The following is a 21,054-nucleotide window of genomic DNA, read 5'->3' as shown; positions in this document are numbered from 1 at the left end:
TCCCTCATGCCACCCACAGCTGATTCAGGAGAGGGAGAGTCCATGCACCCAGCGGTAGCAAGAAGTGCAGCAGTTGCTGAGGGAAACAAAGTGTGATTGTTGACCAAATTGTTGGTTTCTATCAGATCCTGGAAGAAATTTTATCAAAGTTTGGATTCCTTTAAGACGCTACAAATACTGTGGCCTTTTGTTTGCAATTGATACCATCTGTGAAGGTCCACCCAGTTTTCTATCTTTCATTATTTATTTATTTATTTATTTATTTATTTATTTATTTATTTATTTATTTATTTATTAAATTTGTATGCCGCCCCTCTCCATAGACTCGGGGCGTCTCACAGCAGTGATAGAAACAATGTACAATACAAATCTAATAATACGAAGTTAAAAACCCATAATTTAAAAAACATGCACACAACACACCATACATAAATTATATAGGCCTGGGGAAGATATTTCAATTTCCCCATGCCTGACGGCAGAGGTGGGTTTTGAGAAGTTTACAAAAAGCAAGGAGGGTGGGGGCAATTCTGATCTCTGGGGGGAGTTGGTTCCAGAGGGCCGGGGCCGCCACAGAGAAGTAAAAGTTCTAGTCATTGCTAGTCAAAGAGGCACCACTAAGTGTTTTATTATCACAACGGCCATTAACACACATATTCCCAAACACACTGATTGTTCAAGGCAAGAAAGAGTTCAAGGTAAAAGAAATTAATAAATTAATAGGGATAGTAATAGCAATTAATAAATCATTATCCTGCTTTCTAAGCCATTCAGCCCAACTAAATATTCCTTCTTAGCATGTTCAACTTTAGCATTCCTATTTTCAACCACAAGCTACAGGTCTTGCTTGCATCTTCTATTGATTTAAGTTTGAATTTAAATCAACATTTACATATAACATTTGTCAACCTTCTGTTTTCCATCAGTGGTTGGAACATAAAGTTGAATAATCATCATATTAAAGAGTTATCTGCACAGTCTAATTGCATTCTGCCAAGTGCTGTGTAATACCCTGTTCATGCTTCTTACATTTTACAGGCCTACTGTAATTCTAGAATTAGATTTTAATTTCCTGGATGACAGAATCAGGAAGTAGATGTCCCAAAGACTTTAACCTAGCTCAGGGTAAGCAAAGTTGGCTCTTCTATGACTTGTGGACTTCAACTTCCAGAATTCCTGAGCCAATCATGCTAGCTCAGGAATTCTGGGAGTTGAAGTCCACATGTCATAGAAGAGCCAACTTTACCTACCCCTGTTCCTAGCTGCCTCATAAACCTCATTAATACTTTGAAAGTTCCTGAACCTGTTGAGCATTAAAGCATCAATATTTTCAATCATTTATCTGGTCTACTCATATTGTAGTTTACCTCCCATACAAAATGAAATTATACCTTTGGTATCCATAATAAAATGATCATACATATCTGGCATCTTTGTGTATTGCTCTGCCCTTGTTGATGCTTGCTTGCTTTGGCTTCAGAACATCCACATATTGTATATCCTGCACTATAAGGCAGCAGAATAGGATTGGAGCAGGAGCTTACCATTCTAAATTATTTTTAAAAAACTGACCTAATTAACACTAACTTAGCAGGTTGTTTAAATAAAGCTACAAGTGTCAAGCACAGAAGATCAGAAGTCCAGGCAATGGAAATTAATTTGTAGTTTTATTGCAAGCTTAAACCCTCCATAAGAATCTGAACTGCTAATGGTCAAAGCAAATTGACTGTAGATTAAAGTCTTTGGAATTCAAGGTTGGCTGGACTTAGAGCTTGTGGGCACAAACAGACTAGAGATTTATAACATACTTGACCCTTTCCTCAGGCTCACCCTTGTCATCTCCTACATCTAGTCTTTTAACTAACCTGGTTGTGTTGGCCAGAAATGAATTGTCTCAAGTCTTTAGAATTGTCTACATAAATGCTAATTATAATGAAATCATAGCAAAACATAAAGTAGAGACCAGTACAGTTCACAGCTGCACTCTTAACTCCTGCATTGCATTATGAAGACTTTAGAGAAGGTATTCTTTCAATATAGTCATAATATGATTATAGTGTTTGAACATATCTGCACATCTACGGAGAGGGGCGGCCTACAAATCTAATAAATAAATAAATAAATTGGTAAACAGTACAGTACTATATGTCTCATTCTAATTTTAGGGTCATTAGAAAGATTGCAAGATTCCTGAAATCAGTAAAATATGAAAATGCAACTAATATTTTTGTGTGTAATTATATTTCACACAAATACACAGCTGCTTGTTTATTCTAAACTAATATCAGTTTATGTACTGATATATTGTTGCCATCTACATAAAATGTATAAAATGCACTCCTTTGGAGTGATTCCATATGAGCATTTTGCAATATTTTAAAACAGCTTTTCCAACTTGAACTGTTTGGATATTTGGGCGTTGCTGGTCAAAACATTTGAATACATCAGATTAAGCAAAACTGTTTTAAAACCAGGAAGAATACAATAAGATTCATTATGTAGACTACATAAACAATAGCACCAAGAAAGTTTTTAAAAAGACAAAAAGGTTTGAGAAGGAGGATATCATGGATCTTGTTAGTTATTAGTTCTGTGCTGTGACTGAGATTTGATCTTTTGTTCTCATGTCCTTTTTATAATCACCTTTCTTTATTTTAATTTATCAAATCCTATAATATAGAGCCGTGATGGCGAACCTATGGCATGTGTGCCTCAGATAACACAGAGAATCATATCTGCCAGCACACAAGCTATTGCCTTAGCTCAGCTCCAGTGCACAGGTATGCGCTGGCCAGCTGATTTTTGGCTCACATGGAAGCTCTGGGAGGGTATTTTTAGCCTCCAGAGAGCTTCCAGGGGCATGGGGGAGGACATTTTCACCATACGCAGACTCCAGGGAAGCCTCTGGAGTCTGTGGAGAGCAAAAAACCAGGCCTACTGGGCCTAGCGGAAGTCGGGAAATCGGCCATTTCCAACCTCCATGGGGGGACATTGAATTATGAGTGTGGGCATGCACACTTTTGTCACCCGAGCAAGAAAAGGGTTCACCATCACTGGTATAGAGGAATGGAAGGTTATGGTGGCAACAAGTACTTAGTAAAATATTTACAATCATCTTTCTTTCAAAAGCAATAAAAATAAATCATATCATGCAAAACTATTTTGTGGGAAGTAGACTGAACTCTTCAATCTGACCAATATTTGTGTGCTGCTGGGAAAGCAAAATAATAGAAAGTTTTACATGCTTTTAGAAAGCATTATAGCTATTTGAATTTTATATCTTAATTTGTTATTACAAGTAGATATTTTAAGTATTGTTTTATGGCATTTTAGGCAGATCCTCACAGCCACACTTCAAACTGACTCATGGGCATCCCCACCTTTTAGCTGCTGAGGTTTATTTTATATTGGCCAGCAATTCCCTTCATTTACTAAAGTGGCTTCCAATCAGTCTATGTCACCTTATTGCTTTTGTTTTGCAGTGAACAAAAGTCACAAATGGCCCCTAGAAATAGAAAAGCTTCTTTTGCCACAGGAAAATTTCATTTCTATCATTTCCCCCCAGAGATTAGAATTGCCCCCACCCTCCTCGCCTTTCGTAAACTTCTTAAAACCCACCTCTGCCGTCAGGCATGGGGGAACTGAGATATTCTTTCCCCCTAGGCCTTTACAATTTACGCATGGTATGTCTGTATGTATGTTTGGTTTTTATAATAAGGTTTTTTTTAGTTATTTTAGTATTGGATTGGATTGTTACATGTTGTTTTTATCATTGTTGTTACCCACCCCGAGTCTACGGAGAGGGGCGGCATACAAATCCAATAAATAAAATAATAAAATAAAATAAAATAAAATAAAATAAAATAAAATAAAATAAAATAAAATAAAATAAAATAAAATAAAATAAAATAAAATAAAATAAAATAAAATAAAATAAAATAAAATAAAATAAAATAAAATAAAATAAAATAAAATAAAATAAAATAAAATAAAATAAAATAAAATAAAATAAAATAAAATAAAATAAAATAAAATAAAATAAAATAAAATAAAATAAAATAAAATAAAATAAAATAAAATAAAATAAAATAAAATAAAATAAAATAAAATAAAATAAAATAAAATAAAATAAAATAAAATAAAATAAAATAAAATAAAATAAAATAAAATAAAATAAAATAAAATAAAATAAAATAAAAACCAGGGCAGGACTCTCACAAATTTTTTCTTCTTTTGGGGGTGGGGTTATTAACTGCCATCCTGACAGTTAATCTACATGGATTATAAGTGGGAGAAAAAATGTATACCTTTTCTGCAATGTAAACGATGGGAAGTTTTGCAACACCACATTATTATTATTATTATTTATTAGATTTGTATGCCGCTCCTCTCCGAAGACTCCGAAGACATGTCTGCCAGTAGATATTTTATATTCGTGTCACTTATTTTTTTAGATGAGGACTTCGACATGTTTGCTCAGGATGACAGGGAAAACGCTGGAAACATTAAAAATAAAGGTACGTTCTACACACTATATCCTTTATATATAAATAAGTGCCATACAGTGTCACTTCCCCCCAAAGTAACTGGTTGCCCGGTTTTATCGTGGGATTACTGCTAAAATATGTGTACGAAGTCTGTCAGCCAAGAATTTTTAAACGGTATTTCTATTGAATTATAAAGTGCACAATCAATTGATCTTATTGGTGCTAGTGTCAATACATGTTTCAACCATGAATCATATTCGGTATTGATAGATGTTAGGTGCGTCTAAATCTAAGCCTTATTACAGTCATCTTTTAGAATCCAATAAAGTAAACTCTGATAAATAATAAAACATAGGAGTGTCTCTTTCTGGAAGATTTTTAAAACAATATAATGCATTACTGTATGAGTCATTATTTATTTCTCACATATTCTATGCAAAGCAAAATGCGTTATTGCTTCTCTGTCTATGAAATTTTATCAACTAACACACATTAGTGGCCCTATGCAATCCTTTGAATTCAAAGATTTTAAGGAATTTCAAAAAAAAATGTTTTACATTGATACTCTAGTGCTCTCCAAAATATTTGAATCAAAAGCCCTGGACAGCCATAACAGGTAATATTTGGAAGAGAATCAGAACTGCAGAAAAAACAATTGCTGCCAACCTGCCTTCCATTGAGGACCTGTATACTGCACGAGTCAAAAAGAGGGCAGGGAAAATATTTACTGACCCCTCACATCCTGGACACAAATTGTTTCAACTCCTACCCTCAAAACGTCGCTACAGAGCACTGCACACCAAGACAGCTAGACACATGAACAGTTTTTTTCCAAACGCCATCACTCTGCTAAACAAATAATTCCCTCAACACTGTCAGACTTTCTACTAAATCTGCACTTCTATTCTACTAGTTTTTCTCATCATTCCTATCACCCATTTCTTCCCATGTTGATTGTATGACTGTAAGTTGTTGCTTATATCCTAAGATTTTTATTAATATTGCTTCTTCATTGCTTATTTGACCCCCCTATGACAATCATTAAGTGTTGTACCACATGATTCTTGACAAATGTATATTTTATTTTATGTACGTTGAGAGCATATGCACCAAGACAAATTCCTTGTGTGTCCAATCACACAAATTCTATTCTATTCTATTCTAAACCACCAGGAAACTTCAGCAATATAGGTTACATAGGTTAGCTATAGGCTGGGAAGTTGTAAAAATCCTGGAAGAAGACAATGGAAAAACATTTCTATAATGTTACCAACATAATTATATAATGTAGATCTATCCATGAAGCTACCAGGAGTCAACATAAAACTCAAGCCGCAAAAGAACTGCCATGGAATTAGGAAAGCGAACAAGAAAGAGGTCATGAAATAAAGTGAGAGACCAGAGCGTAGACAGAAACCCACTGGAAAAACCAGAAATTAGAGAAAGGATAATTGCATGCCAAAAGGAAGGGAGAGCAGTGAAGGTCTGTTTACTGGGAATTTGACCTCTTTGATTACTGCTTCTAGACATCTTCAAAGGGAAGCTTGTCCTTCCAGAGTGCACAGGGAGGGAACCTTCCTTCCCGGGCTTTTTCCTTGAGACTTTAGGATGAAAGCGGAAAGCCTGTTTCCTGGACCATCCCTGTCCACCTGCTCTCTGCCCTCAGGCCCTCTTCCCCACCAGACCACCTGATTTTTTTCTCTGCCAGAATCTACATAGCCAGTTCAGGAAAAAAACACTTAGGTGGAGCTGCTTTGAGTTTCCTGCAGTTCTGGGTGCTATTTGCTCATAGTTCGGGAAACATCTTCCTATGACAAATTGTGGTTAACAGAATAATAAAATTGGAAGGAATTCAATTCAATTCAATTTATTAGATTTGTATGCCGCCCCCTCTCCGAAGACTTGGGGCGGCTCACAACAACAATAAAAACAATATAACAGTAAACAAATATAATATTAAAAGAAAAGATATATAAAACCCCAACAATTAAAACCATACAACACATACATACCAAACATAAAATATAAAAGCCTGGGGAAGGTGTCTCAGTTCCCCCATGCCTGGCGATACAGGTGGGTCTTGAGTAATTTGCGAGAGACAAGGAGGGTGGGGGCTGTTCTAATCTCTGGAGGGAGTTGATTCCAGAGGGCCGGGGCCGCCACAGAGAAGGCTCTTCCCTGGGGCCCGCCAAACGACATTATTTAGTCGACGGGACCCGGAGAAGGCCAACTCTGTGGGACCTTATCGGTCGCTGGGATTTGTGCGGTAGCAGGCAGTTCCGGAGGTACTCTGGTAGGAAGGAACCTCAGAGGTCTTCTAGTCCAACCTCCTGCTCAAGCAGGAGATCCTATACCAGCGATGGCGAATCTCTGGCAAGGGTGCCACAGGTGGCACATGGAGCCATATCTGCTAGCACATGAGCTGTAGCCTTAACTCAGCTCCAACATGCATTTGTGTGCCAGCCAGCTGAATTTTGGCTCACATAGAGGCTTTGGGAGGGTGTTTTTGGCTTTCAAAGAGCCTCCGGGAGGATGGGGAAGGTGTTTTTATCCTCCCCCGTCTCCAGCGAAGCCTTTGGAGCGAGGGAGGGTGAAACACAAGCCTACTGGGGCCATCAGAATTTGGGAACCAGCTGTTTCTGGCTCCAGAGGGCCTCTGGGGGCAAGGGAAGCTGTTTTCACCCTCCACGGGCATTGAATTATGAGTGTGGGCACTCGCATGTGCGCAATAGCATGTTAGCACACTCTTTCAGCACCCGAGGTTCACCATCATTGTCCTATACCTTTCTGTTCTGTCGGGCTCTCTGGTACACTCCTCCCAAAAATTCACGGGTACAAATTTCAGACACACACACGTTTGAAAATTCAAAACAATGTTCTTTATAATGAAAAATCACTTAACCTAAGCCCTCTTTTGGTATAGCAAAGAGCACTGTCTCCAAACAAACTGGTAATTTGTACAAGTCCCTTATCAGTTCTGTGATACTTATCTTGCAGCTGTGAGGCAATTCACAGTCCTTCTTCTTTCACAAAGTGACACACACTTTGCTCTGGTTGAGTTTCACAGCGGGGGGAAAATCAGCACACAAAAGGTTAAAGTCAGTAAAGCAGTCACGAAACACAATGATCAGATAATCCTCCACAATGGCCAAACCCACAGGCTATTTTTTATAGCATCCTCACTAATTACCACAGCCCCACCCAACCACAGGTAACCTCATTTTCTTTGATAATAATCTCTCAGTTGTTGCTGCCTATGCATCGCTCTCCGCATGCATGGCTGTATCATTAACTCTTGTTCTGAATCCAAGGAGGAGCTAGATAATTGGTCTCCTTCTGAGCTGTCTGCCACACTCTCCTCCTCCCTGTCACTCATGTCTTCTTGGTCAGGGGAGCCTTCATCAGCAGATTCCACCGGGGGCAAAACAGGCCTGCAGCATGTGGATGTCTCCCCCACATCCACAGTCCTTGGGGCAGGAGCAGGGCCAGAGCTAACCACAACACTTTCTGGACAAATGGCTGTTCAATCTTTTTTTTTTTTTTTTTTTAAATCTCCTGTTTCCTGGATCATCCCTGTCCACCTGCTCTCTGCCCTCAGGCCCTCTTCTCCACCAAACCGCCTGAATTTTTCTCTGCCAGAATCTACATAGCCAGTTCAGGGGGGGGGGGAACACTTAGGTGGAGCTGCTTTGAGTTTCCTGGCTGTTCAATCTTTAAAAAAAACAAAACAAATCTCCAGTGATGGAGCATCTACAATTTCTAAAGGCAAGCCATTCCACTGACTTTGTGATGGACCGTAATATGTCAAATATATATGCCACCTGAATCCTGGCAACTCTGGATAGTTCAAAATTTGCTAAAAACATTTTTTATATATATTAACAATATAAGGTATAAAACAAAGAAACACGGAAGACAAATCCAGATGGGAACAAGGGAAAGGAAGAACTGGTCGTTCCAATATTCTATAAAACATTGTTTTGTCTTAAAATAAACACTACAGTGTTGGATTAGTTTTTTCCTTCTTCCTAACATTGCTTTAAAAATGACTATAATGGTTTCTAATATGCTTTTATTGTTTTTACTATATACTCATAAATCACAGTAAGTGAAGGTAGGGACACTATATAAGTAAATTATTATAATCATTTTGTTTTTCTTATTCCTCTCAGACATTCTGATAACTGTGTATAAGATGCCTGAATTAGGAACTGGTATATACACAACTCTATGCCACAATATATGCTCCCGACCATTCTAAATCATTCATCTCAATTTATATAAAGATAAAATTAATGCCCTCTGTGTTTTTTTATTCATAACTATATTGGCAATGATCAGCATGAGAATATTATACTTGGGAATGACTCAATTAAGAATGAACCTTCAGAATGGAGTTTCAAAATATCTTGAACAATTTAGCAATTGTGGCAAATGTATGCATAGAATAGCAGAAAACTCATTTTGGAGATATGCTATTGACTTATTCAGGCTGCATGTTTAATTTTGTGTTGAATAGTCATCTAGAAACCAAAATCCAACAATGTCTGCCTTAATTGTTAGTAGTAATATTTAAATTTGTGTTGCATAATCATCTAGAAACCAAAATCCAACAATGCACCAGTGTGCCTTTCGTCCCCTGTCCAATTTGTCTCCCCTTATCCCATATATCATATATCTTTCCTCCCTTTCATATATCTTCTCTATTCTCATATCTTTTCTTTATATGTAATACTTCATGCCTATTCTGTATTGTGTAGTGGAAAAAAATAAATAAAATAAAAATAAAGAAATAAATTGTTAGTAGTAGGTCAAGTAATATTGCACCTTTACTTGGTTTTCAGTACAGGTAGTCCTCATTTGGTGACCATAATTAGAATTGGCCATTAGGCAAAACAATTTCCTTTGCTCTACAGATTTGCAGAGATCATAAATGGAGGATTAGTAAGGTTATTTTTTCATCATAGTTATCGTATGAGGCAATCACTAAATGAGGACTAAATGTGGGTATGGGTGTGGCTGTACACTTTTTAAACAAAATGATTTAAACTCTAATTCTGTATTTCTGTCAATCCTTTGAATGAAATTCAGAAACTGTTTGAAAACGTTTGCAATGAAATTTCACTTGTAGGAGTCACAAGGCGTTATGAAAATTATTACCAAGGTCTGTGGAACTGCAGAGGGGGTCACCCAGATGAACTTTCCTTTCAAAGGGGAGATTTGATATACATTATTAGCAAGGTAAGTGCCATTATTTATGTATTTATTTGTCTTTTTTTATAAGTTGTTGAAATCACCTAAAAGGTGAATAACACAATCACTATACATAGTTAAAATCACAACATAATGTCCAAAACAATAGCTATTAAAAATACACCTGGACAAACTAGAAACTGAATACCTGCTAGAACATCTAATTTTAATTGCCTTTCTAAATACTAGCAGAGATGGGGTCCATTCTCACTTTCAGATCCAAAGAGTTAAAGTTTATTTATTTATGTATTTATTTATTCATTTATTCATTCATTCATTCAATTTTTATGCCACCCTTCTCCTTAGACTCAGGGCGGCTTACAACATGTTAGCAATAGCACTTTTTAACAGAGCCAGCATATTGCCCCCACAATCCGGGTCCTCATTTTACCCACCTCGGAAGGACAGAAGGCTGAGTCAACCTTGAGCCGGTGATGAGGTTTGAACCGCTGACCTTCATATCTACAGTCAGCTTCAGTGGCCTGCAGTACAGCACTCTACCTGCTGCGCCACCCCAGCTCTCTACCATTGAGAAGGCCTTTGAGGAGATCCATTTCTCTCAGCCATCACAGAGTGAGAGGCTGTCAACATACACTCTCTAGCTGTTTATACTGCTCAGGTATGCATGATGTAATATGAAGCAGTACTATCAAGATCCTAAAAAAAAGATGATAAGTGCTTTGAATTAAGCTTGAAAGCCAATCAGGAGCCATTTCAGGGAATACACTAATTACACCGAATACATTGAATTCTACATTAATTCATTTGTCCCTTCAGGAGTCTTGCCACCACATTTGGAACCATCTCTAAATGCAGTCTCATATAGACTACATTATAGTCTCTGACTGTGATAATCAGGGCATGAGTCATCTTGATTAAAGTAGGGGTTTTAATGATGCAGCTGCTAGAGCTGGGCAAACCCCCTCCTCATCACCACCACAATTTCCACCTGCTAATTCAGCTGAAGGATTCGCAGATCATATACCTACTCCTTAGCTGGGAACAGTTCCACATCAAGAGTAATTACTGGGACAATTCTAAAAAAAATGCTTTCATGTTTATTAGCACCAAGTAGATTAATTTCAATTTAGTTGTGGTTGTCTTGTTTTGTCCCAATAATATCCTGACCTTCTCCAGTTACCAATGCATGACTTCCACAGCATCTTCACCCTAATCTAGCAATATATAACTGGGATTGTCAGCATACTAATGACCTTTCACCCTGAATCAACAAAACATTTCTTCCAATGGTGCATGATTAAATACAGACAAGACTATCAAACTCTGGAGAACGCCACAATAGATCTTACAAAATATAAATTGCCGATCAATTTCCGGTCACTATTCAAAGTGTTGGTTATGACCTATAAAGCCCTTCATGGCATTGGACAAGAATATCTCCAGGACCGCCTTCTGCCGCACGAATCCCAGCGACCAATTAGGTCCCACAGAGTTGGCCTTCTCCGGGTCCCGTTGACTAAACAATGTCGTTTGGCGGGTCCCAGGGGAAGAGCCTTCTTGGTGGCGGCCCCGACTCTCTGGAAGCAGCTCCCCCCCGGAGATTAGAACTGCCCCCACCCTCATTGCCTTCCGTAAACTCCTTAAAACCCACCTTTGCCACCAGGCATGGGGGAATTGAGATACCTCCCCCAGGCATATACAATTTATGTATGGTATGTTTGTATGTATGTCCGATTAATAATGGGGTTTTTAAAATGTTTTTAAATTATTAGATTTGTTATGAATTGTTCTATTGCTGCTGTGAGCCGCCCCGGGTTTACGGAGAGGGGCGGCATACAAATCTAATAAATAAGTAAGTAAGTAAGTAAGTAAGTAAGTAAGTAAGTAAACAAATAAATAAATAAATAAAAAGTTACTATAATCCCAGCACCACCAATTAGACCAACTGGTAAGGCGGGACTGGAACCACTGAAAATGGTGTCCCCTAATGGATTTTGCAGAATTTCAAGGGAGCTTCATCTATAATTTGAAAAGATCTGATCATGGCAGAAGAAAGTATCTAGATCCTCTATCTTCCAGTTACATTTCAACTTCTCTAAAGTCATATATTACTGTGTGTCAAATAATTGGGTGGATTTCTACTGGTTCTAACGGTTCTTCAGAACTGTTAGTAAACTTGTGGTGATGTTACAGAGCCGGTTCTGTTGGTGCCGATCCATGGATGCCACCATGTTTGATCTTGTTTGGTGCATGTGCAGAAACTAATTTTTGCTTCTGCGTATCTGCAGAACTATTTTTTAAAATTATTTTCTGGAAAAGGACGCATGCACATCCATCACAATGTGAACCGGTGGGGAAGGTAAGTAGAACTCAGCCCTGGTCACTAAGATCTTCTCCCAGGGGCATGGAGGCCTGGAATCTCCCAGAAACTACAGCAGTTTTATCCTATAGCTTTGTGCCAAAACCCCCAACAGCAAAAAGAAAAGATAAACAAGGGACATATCCAAACTTATATGAGAGCAGGTTGTGATTTCAGCTGCTCTGAACAGGCAGTCAAACTGTGATGCAATTTAATTTTAAAGTTCCTGAGATAATTCCAATAATTTTTGGATGGCACAAATATTGCATCAGCTGCCCATGACAATCTTCTAATTTATTAGCTTTGCTAATAAACTTGCTGCATAAACAATACTGTGCAGTTACCATTTTAAGCTCTAAACAGATGTGGATTCCAGTGGAGGGGAAGGTGTGTAGTTGCAAAATGAAAGAGTTTAGTGTGGCTGGAGAAAAAGAAAAACTGGTTTTACTATTAAAATATTTAAATAAATATTGATGTATTTAGGATGTTGAGGAAAGGCAGATATGAAAGATAACACGCATAGTTTGTGGAGGAATATATTCATCAATGGCTAGGTCCGCCAATGTAAGAAGGATGTCACAAAGGAAAACTATATTCTAGGATCCTACCTTATTTGACTTTAGCTAGTGGTTTTCTCCAATAAGAGTGCTATAAAATATATAAAAATGAGTAATATCTACAATACGCATGAGTCTTGCTGTGGACTTCTCAGTAAGCATTATGGAAATTTTTTGAAACTAGAACAGTGATGGCGAACCTACTTTCCCTTGGGTGCCAAAAGAGCATAAGTGCGCGCTATCACGCATGTGTGAGTGCCCACATCCATAATTCAATGCCTGGGGAGCATGAAAACAGCTTCCTCTGCCCCCAGAGGCCCTCTGGAGGCTGGAAATGGCCTGTTTCCCAACTTCTGATGAGCCCAGTAAGCTCGTGTTTTGTCCTCCCCAGGCTCCAATGGCTTCCATGGATCCGGGGAAGGGTAAAAACACCCTCCCCATCCCCCAGAGGCTCTCTGGAAGCCAAAAATGCCCTCCCAGAGCCTCTGTGTGAGCCAGATATCGGCTGGCTGGTAGACACAGGCATGTTGGAGCTGAGCTAGGGCAATGGCTCATGTGCCAGCAGATATGGTTCCGTGTGCCACCTGTGGAACCCGTGCCATAAGTTCGCCATTGCTGAAATAGAATATATTAAAAATATAGTTCTATGTAATAAAAACACCCATGTCTTTCTGTTCTCCTTTCTACACCCAATTCTCTCTCTCTCTCTCATTTAGAAAGTTGCTCCTGGAAATCCTTTTTTCGTTTCATTTAAATATGCCTGGCAATAGTTTGTCTCCATAACAGGGTGAGCATGTGTTTTAATACTCAAGAATCACATACTTGGTCCGGTGTGAGATAGGAGCAAGAAACTGCAGAAATAGCGTATGAAGAATTGATGGGAATATGAAGTACTTTCTTTATCAAGATATTCAAATAAAGAATGTGCCCTAAGTAAGGATCTAGCTCCACGAAGCTGGATATCAGATGACAAAAAACTGACTGCCCATGTATTACTCATAATAGAGCAATCAAAGAAAACGAGTAGGAACTTCAGAACTGAGTCTACACAAGACTTACTTCTGTTCTTAGGAGGAGTAAACTCCAGACTTAAATCTTTTTGGTTCTAATGGTTTAGGATTGATCTTGAAGATCAATGAAGATACAAACATGCTACTACTAGAGTCTAGGTCCTGATGGCAAACCTATGGCACACATGCTACAAGTAGCAAAAGAGCCACCTCTGAAGGACACAAGCCATTGACCAACTCAGCTCCACTGTGCATGTGCACGTGCCTCTCGCTGGCCAGCTGATTTTCGGGTCAAGCAAGTTCATGCGTTCTCTTCACTTTCTCCACATTTCTGGAGATTCCTCTCCTAGTTCCATTTAGGTAAAAAGGCTTCCCCCCCCCCCAGCTCTGTTTGGGGAAAGAGACTTTTTCTATCTCCCAGCTCCGTTTGGGCAAAGACACTCCCCCCCCCCCTTTCCAGCTCCATCTCTTCCTTGTACTATGTAGTGTATGAAATATATTTCATAACAGTTAGTTATAAAATAAAAATAAAGAAATAAAAAACTGAGATTTGTTTTCCCCCCCCCTTCCCCCATTTAGCTGCAAAATTTTGGTCATAGGACATTTCTCTATAAACTTTCTTAATCCTGGAGGATCCCTTGAAAGACCAATAACCAAGTTACAGTGAATAAGGATACCCACCATTTTGAGTGCTAGGACAGTGGTATCAGAAGTTAAAAATGCAAGAGTATGGTTGTACTTCTTTATTCTTCACATACTTTCTCTTTACATTGCAGTCAGGTTGTCCAGAAGACATTAATTTAATTTTAATGAAAAACTCATTTTGATGAAATTTTACAGTAGATACCACCTCATACGTACAACAAAAATCAACACATCACATAAATCAAAATTTATCTATAGTACTCTATAGGAAGTTGTTCAAATGCAGATATGGAATTTTGCCCAGAAGCCACAGTTGTCAGTGACTTGTGATCTTTTTTTTCTTGCAGCAAATATATATATTCTTTGGAAACACTTTTTTTAAAAAATCAAGAAAGATAGCTTCCCAAAGTTACTCAATTTTGAAATAGGAGGATCGTTTAAATTTTAAATGATGTAAATTTTAAATTTCTTATAACAGGGAACAGAATTCTTTCTCCCTAATCCTTTGTGAGGAACAAGGTCATCTTAAATTCATTAATATCTATATGAACGCTTTTTATTCTTTTTATTCCTACTTATTGGAAATATTTTTTTAAAATTCCTTATTGGAAATATTTTAGAAACAATTCCAGGGCATGAACCTTTTCAAATATTGAATTTTTTTTTAAATAATCCATCTTATATTCAAAATGTACTTTCAAGAATATGCCATCACAAAATGCATTGTTAAACCCTTCCATAATTGTAATATTAACTTTTTATTTTATTTATTTATTTATTTATTCATTTGTCCAATACACAAATACATAGGAAGAAAAATAGACATGTAGTAATATATATAAGGGTAAAGTGAACTTAGAGGAGAGGATATATGAAAGAAAGAAAATATATGTGATAAGTGAGAGAAAGGAAAGACAATTGGACAGGGGACGGAAGGCACACCAGTGCACTTATGTACGCCCCTTACTGGCCTCTTAGGAACCTGGAGAGGTCAATCGTGGAGAGTCTAAGGGAGAAATGTTGGGGGTTAGGGGTTGACACAATTGAGTCCTGCAATGAGTTCCACGCTTCGATAACTCGATTGTTGAATTCATATTTTTTACAGTCAAGTTTGGAGCGGTTCGTATTAAGTTTGAATCTGTTGCGTGCTCTTGTGTTGTTGCGGTTGAAGCTGAAGTAGTCATTGACCGGTAGGATGTTGCAGCATGTGATCTTGTGGATAATACTCAAATCGTGTTTTAGGCACCGTAGTTCTAGGCTTTCTAGGCCCAGGATTGTTAGTCTATTTTCGTAGGATATTCTGTTTCGAGTGGAGGAGTGAAGGGCTCTTCTGGTTTATATAAGGCTCCGAGGAAGACATTTTTATCATGTAGATAAATGTTTCTCAACCTTGATAACTTTAAGAGGTGGACTTTAACCAACTGACTGTGAAGTTTATGGGAGTTGAGGTTCACTCGTTTTAAACTAACCAAGGCCGAGAAGTAGATACTGCAGATCTTCAGGTTGTCTTCCTGCCTTTTTTTTCTTAGCACCCAAGAATATGACCCGGTTTTAATTTCTCTGAATGGAGCTCTACCACCATCTTCCTGGGAATAACCGAGTGCTCCCGAGTGTTTTCCTTTCAAAAAATGATTTCATGAGACAATGGTGCTTACCTATGATTATTGAAGAAGCTGAGGGTGGCAAGCAAGTGGGTTGGGAGAAGAGGAGAAAAAGGTATTTGAAAAGCCTGTTCACTCAGCTGCATTTTAATTTCCTTCTCAATCTTGTCCCAATTAATTTTGCAAAATTAATCTTGCCGAAGTAAGTGTGGCAGCAGAGGCTTCCTTTTTCTTTTCTTTCTTAAAAAAAAAACACGCACTACGGTTGCTGTGCCTTGAACATGAAATAGTAGCTAATATAAAAATCCATCTGGTGTTATTTGGAATGTATGTGTCTGCTGCTAAGGTCCTGTCTGACATTTCATGCATCAGCCGTGGGGAGATGTGATTTTGGGATGGGAAAGAAGGGGGCGGGCTTAGTTGGCTATGATTCAACAGCAAATAGGAAAGACTTGTTCAATTATGATACGGGGCAAGGGGGGCGGCTGACTAAATTAACCTTGTGTGTTTATTATAACTTTAGATTTTATGGAAGGTAGATTCTCTCTTTTCAGCATTAAGGTAAACCCGATAAAATAATAATAATAATAATAATAATAATAATAATAATAATAATAATAATAATAATAATAATCTGTTCTACTGTTGAAATTTGAAATAGTATTTTACATTGCATTCCACAATACTAAATTCAATAAACAAGGTAGAGATATGAAGATTCAAATTCTACTTTTGTGTGCTTACACTAATGTGATGTTTCCCCAATAACGTGAGTTGTTTTTCACATCAATGATTCTTGCTTAGCCACCAAATGGCTAATTTGACAAGGGAGTCTTTATGGTAACCATTATACACAATATCAGCCTTTCCCAACCTGGTGTCTCTAAATATGTGGAATTTTTATTTTAAGTGTCCTAGAAATTGTATATACTCGAAGTACCTGAACGGCTCCAAATGAGTGAAAACTGAATAAAAATGTGCAGCAAATATTTTAATAGTCTTTTTTAAACACAAATATAATCCTGCTGGGAAGGGGTATAATTCTAATTTCCCCTCACCTTGGTCAGTTTCTCTACAATTGATGCCGGTTTTCAGATTGAAAAGGGTCTCTGCATTTTTGTTCCCTGCATATAATGTGCAGTTCAGTCAACATCATAACCTTATCCTGCAATTCAGTTAACTGAACATGATGTTACATAAGAATTGGTAGGTGAATCATTGGCATAAGAATTGGTATGAACATCATACCAAAATCCTTTTAAATATTATGCATCTGTACCTAAAAAGGAGATTAGTCCAAATGTAGCCATTTTTAAGAATAAAAAAATATAGCCAATAAGTGAGCTAGGATCCATTCTAACTAAATCTGAATCCAATCCAATATTGAATATTTGAGGAGAGATAGGGAAAAATATTTCTCAAGTCCTCTGATCCTTAATTTTTGCATTTCCACTAAATAGTGGAGTTTTTAAAGACAAATCAAGGTATAAGATATAAAAGTTATATTTGGCAAAAAAAAAACGGGAATAATAAAACAATAATACATTATTACTTGTTTTGTAAAATAAATATTTAAATAAAAAATAATGTAAGTATTCAAATCTTGAAATATATTGACTTTTTCCACCTGTACTGGGATGTCATTTGTCCATGTTAATGTAATATAAACAGTCTACCTTCTTATAATGATGATTTTAATTTTGCATTACTAATACAAAAAATACAAAATTAGAATGTAGTTGCCAGGGTTTTGATATTTTTCTGATTGTTATGAGTTTTTATTTTACTTTATATATTTTTTAAAGCTTCATATTCAGTCTCCACCTAAAAGAGCCATTATATCTTTTGAAAGTTAATATCGCTACATTGTGATCCAAAATTCCATTTGGTAATATCTACGTTTTTAATAGCTAACATCTATATCCAAATCATATCTATTCTTGAAAAAGATATATGTCTTTCATAAAAACCACAATTTTTATATTTTCATACATAACAAATTACAAATTTCATTAAATTTAAAAAATGGTAATTTACTTTGTATATTTTAAATTTTTTCTCACAATGTACTTTGTATATTTAAAAACAAATTCTCAAAAATTCTATTCTTTTTGTAGAGAAGCAATCTCATTGCAGTCTCCCAGGAAACACCAATTTTCATGCTGAGAATCCAATAATTTGTCCATGTTCTTTATAAAATATTACTTAATCTTGATTGTGTACATAAATACCTAATATCAGTCTTAATCCTCTATAGATTAATGTCCACTCCAATGTATCTGCCATGAGTTTTGGATATAGATGAGGAGTTATATACAAGTAACTCCATCTGTTTCATCCCCGTTGAAAGAAATTCTTCAGCCAGATTTTTGTGATTCAAATATTTTATATCTTTTTTTTCCTACTATATGTTTTTGTAAATAAATCATATATTGTTTTAACTTTTTCAAATAATGATTTTTTTTTCACTTTTAGAAGCATTTGCTGCATTTGTATTCTACATTAGGCTATTATCCCTAATTAGGCAACACTTTAAAAAGCTAATTCCTATTGTGCCCAATGTGGAATCTTATTCAGTGTTTTGTTGTAACATTTGTTTAGTTGCATCTGTCATTGTCACTTCCATTGTATTTCCTCCAATTCTTTAAATTTCCCAAAAATATCTCTTGTTTTCTGCATAGAGTTCAGTTTAAAAGGAAAAATCACCCTTTGTCCTCCATATGATATTTTCTGTTTAAGTTTATCAGAAAAAACACTCTATTGTAGTTGGAATTTACTTAAGAACAATCACTTTATCGATCATCAATCTAGCATTAAAATGCTGCTGTACACTTTGATATCTATTACTTTTCCTAACAAACTGCACAAGTTTCTGTGTGATTTGCACAAAACATTTCTTAATTTTGCAAAATATTTATTAATCATATATACTTTATCAGTCTCCATCACAATGTCATTTTCTTTCCAACCCAGGAAATTAGACAGACTTAACAAGCTTTTGCTTTATATCTTCTCCATGTTTTTTGAGGAATTGTTTCGGTCTCACATCCCCAAACGTCCACTATATTAGTAATTTATTTTCGATCTCCAACCAATTGTCCTACAGATCCTTCAATCATATTGACTTCGTCTTTCCTACTTTTATTCCCTGTTTAAAAGTATCAAAACTATTGGCAACCATTAAACTCATTTCTTTTGCCAAATTGCCCAAACATTTTCTGCAACAAATCTGGTGAAATAGCTTTCCCTTTAAATTATTCTAAGTGAAACCCTCTTTTCTTCTCATACATTTTCAACTTTTCTTGTGATTAACATGATGAGAAGAGAAAAGTACGTCAATTATACTTTAAATGTATATTCTATCATTAAACTTTATCCCTATTAGATCTCTGGGGTTATAGTCACACAAACTCTTAGATACTATTTATCAGAGACCTCAAATAACTTGAGAAAAAAATAACTGAAGATCACTAGAAAAGTATCATTCCTTGTACAGTAGGGTACAGGGGTGGGTTCAACTTACCTTCTCCACTGGTTCTCATCGTGACATTTTGTGCATGCACACATGGTCCGCAAACACGCACTTGCGCGACCCTTCATACAATTCTGCTTCTACGTATGCCCAGTAGCTATAATCAGCCCAAAACACAGCTGAGGAGCGGATCAGCTGTGCTTTTGACGAAGGAATAAAGGTAAGTATAAATCTTGGGGTAGGCAGGAGGGTCTTTTTCAAGCAGTAGCAGAGGAAAAAAACTTCCAAACAAGTGAAAAATTCAGGGAACCCCTCCCCCCTCAAAAAAAGATGGTGGCATCCACGAACCAAACTAAATCAGTGACACCATCATGACATCACCAGTGGAATATCATTAAAGTATCGTTCAGAAATCAGCAGAAAACTACATGTTAGTCACTGAACAATTTAAAAGTTGAATTACATGGACAGGAAGGAGCAAAGCATAGAAGCATAGAATCCTATGCTTTGGGTTTAGAGTAGATTTTTGTTTTTTAAGATTCCCAATCAGTAGCATTTCAGGCAGGTTTATGACTTAAAATGGATTTTGCTTCAGTTTAGTCTTACGGCAAAACTGTCTTTCGTTCAACATTTCCAAATAGGTATATAATTACTGAAGGTATCCCTTGTAAATCCCAACCTTGATAAGGAACTCCTTACATTTTTGCCTAATCTGGTCCTTAAGATCTCAGAATTGCTTGTTTGCTTATATTGCTTGTTTCAGGAAAGGCATGCCTGGCAAATGTTTGACAATAACATGTGCTTCAGTTTTGGTTTGGTATTTCCCCCTTTAAATAATGTTATTCATTCCTTTTTATTGCTGAGGTTCCGGCATTAAAACCTGGACAATTTCACTGAGCACAGCTAAGCTGGAGGTGTTAAGCCATCAGCATATCTCTTGTGCCATTGATAATGCTGTTCTGGAGCTCCATTAACACTAGCACCATTAAAAGAACAGTCAGTGGTTATGCTCAACAACCTGAGTCAGCTTGCATTCTCAGGTGCTTTTAAATGACACTGGGGTCTTGTAGCAAAGCCTGCCCGTGTTGGCAGCTGGGCTTGGTTTGGCCCTAGTGTTACCAGATGTCCCTGATTTAAAGAACCATCTCTTTCATTTTATCCTTACACTGCTTGCAACTGCGTTGCATTAAGAGTAGCTTAGTACAACTATGATTTGCTCTGCATTCCACCAGGTACTTTTACAACAGAACCACAGTTTGATACATTGCTATAAGTGTTTATTTCTATATCTTTCAGTGAGTTCAATAACACTTTGCAAATCATTCGTTCAAATATCAATGTCTGGATCTATTACAAGGATTATGAACTAGAAAGGAACCAGAGTATTACTGGCACAGAGTGATGAGGCTCATGAATTAGGCAAGCAATGATTTCCCTACAGGTATCCAGAGTACCTTTGTATAAGGAATTTATTAATATCACACACAATTGATATCAGCCAAGTCCTCAGATTTGTAAAGACTTGAGAGCTCAAATCCTGGGAATTACAAATAGATCCCTGTAGTTTTCTTGGCAGCATTTTGTTACTATTGGTTTCTTCTGTTTGCCACCCCTTACCTCCCAGACACCCTTCCCAGTTTAGCTCACAGCTCTGGTATTTCCTGATGGTCTCCCATCCAGATACTAAATCATACTTTGTTTAGATTTTC

General features: G+C 36.9%; 1 protein-coding gene across 3 annotated transcripts in view; it reads left to right on the top strand.

The window, feature by feature from the left end:
• Positions 1-21,054, top strand: part of SKAP1 (src kinase associated phosphoprotein 1) — a 520,763-nt gene that overhangs the window by 427,245 nt on the left and 72,464 nt on the right. For all 3 annotated transcript variants that reach the window (XM_070766916.1, XM_070766917.1, XM_070766918.1), the window contains 2 exons: positions 4,455-4,517; positions 9,619-9,728. In XM_070766916.1, coding sequence (XP_070623017.1) covers positions 4,455-4,517; positions 9,619-9,728 — 173 coding nt within the window. The remainder of the gene's footprint in view (positions 1-4,454; positions 4,518-9,618; positions 9,729-21,054) is intronic.

The sequence above is a fragment of the Erythrolamprus reginae genome, chromosome Z, assembly GCF_031021105.1.
Source record: "Erythrolamprus reginae isolate rEryReg1 chromosome Z, rEryReg1.hap1, whole genome shotgun sequence".
Taxonomy (NCBI): domain Eukaryota; kingdom Metazoa; phylum Chordata; class Lepidosauria; order Squamata; family Dipsadidae; genus Erythrolamprus; species Erythrolamprus reginae.
Note: the sequence above shows the minus strand (reverse complement) of the source record. Positions and strands in the feature narration are given on the sequence as shown.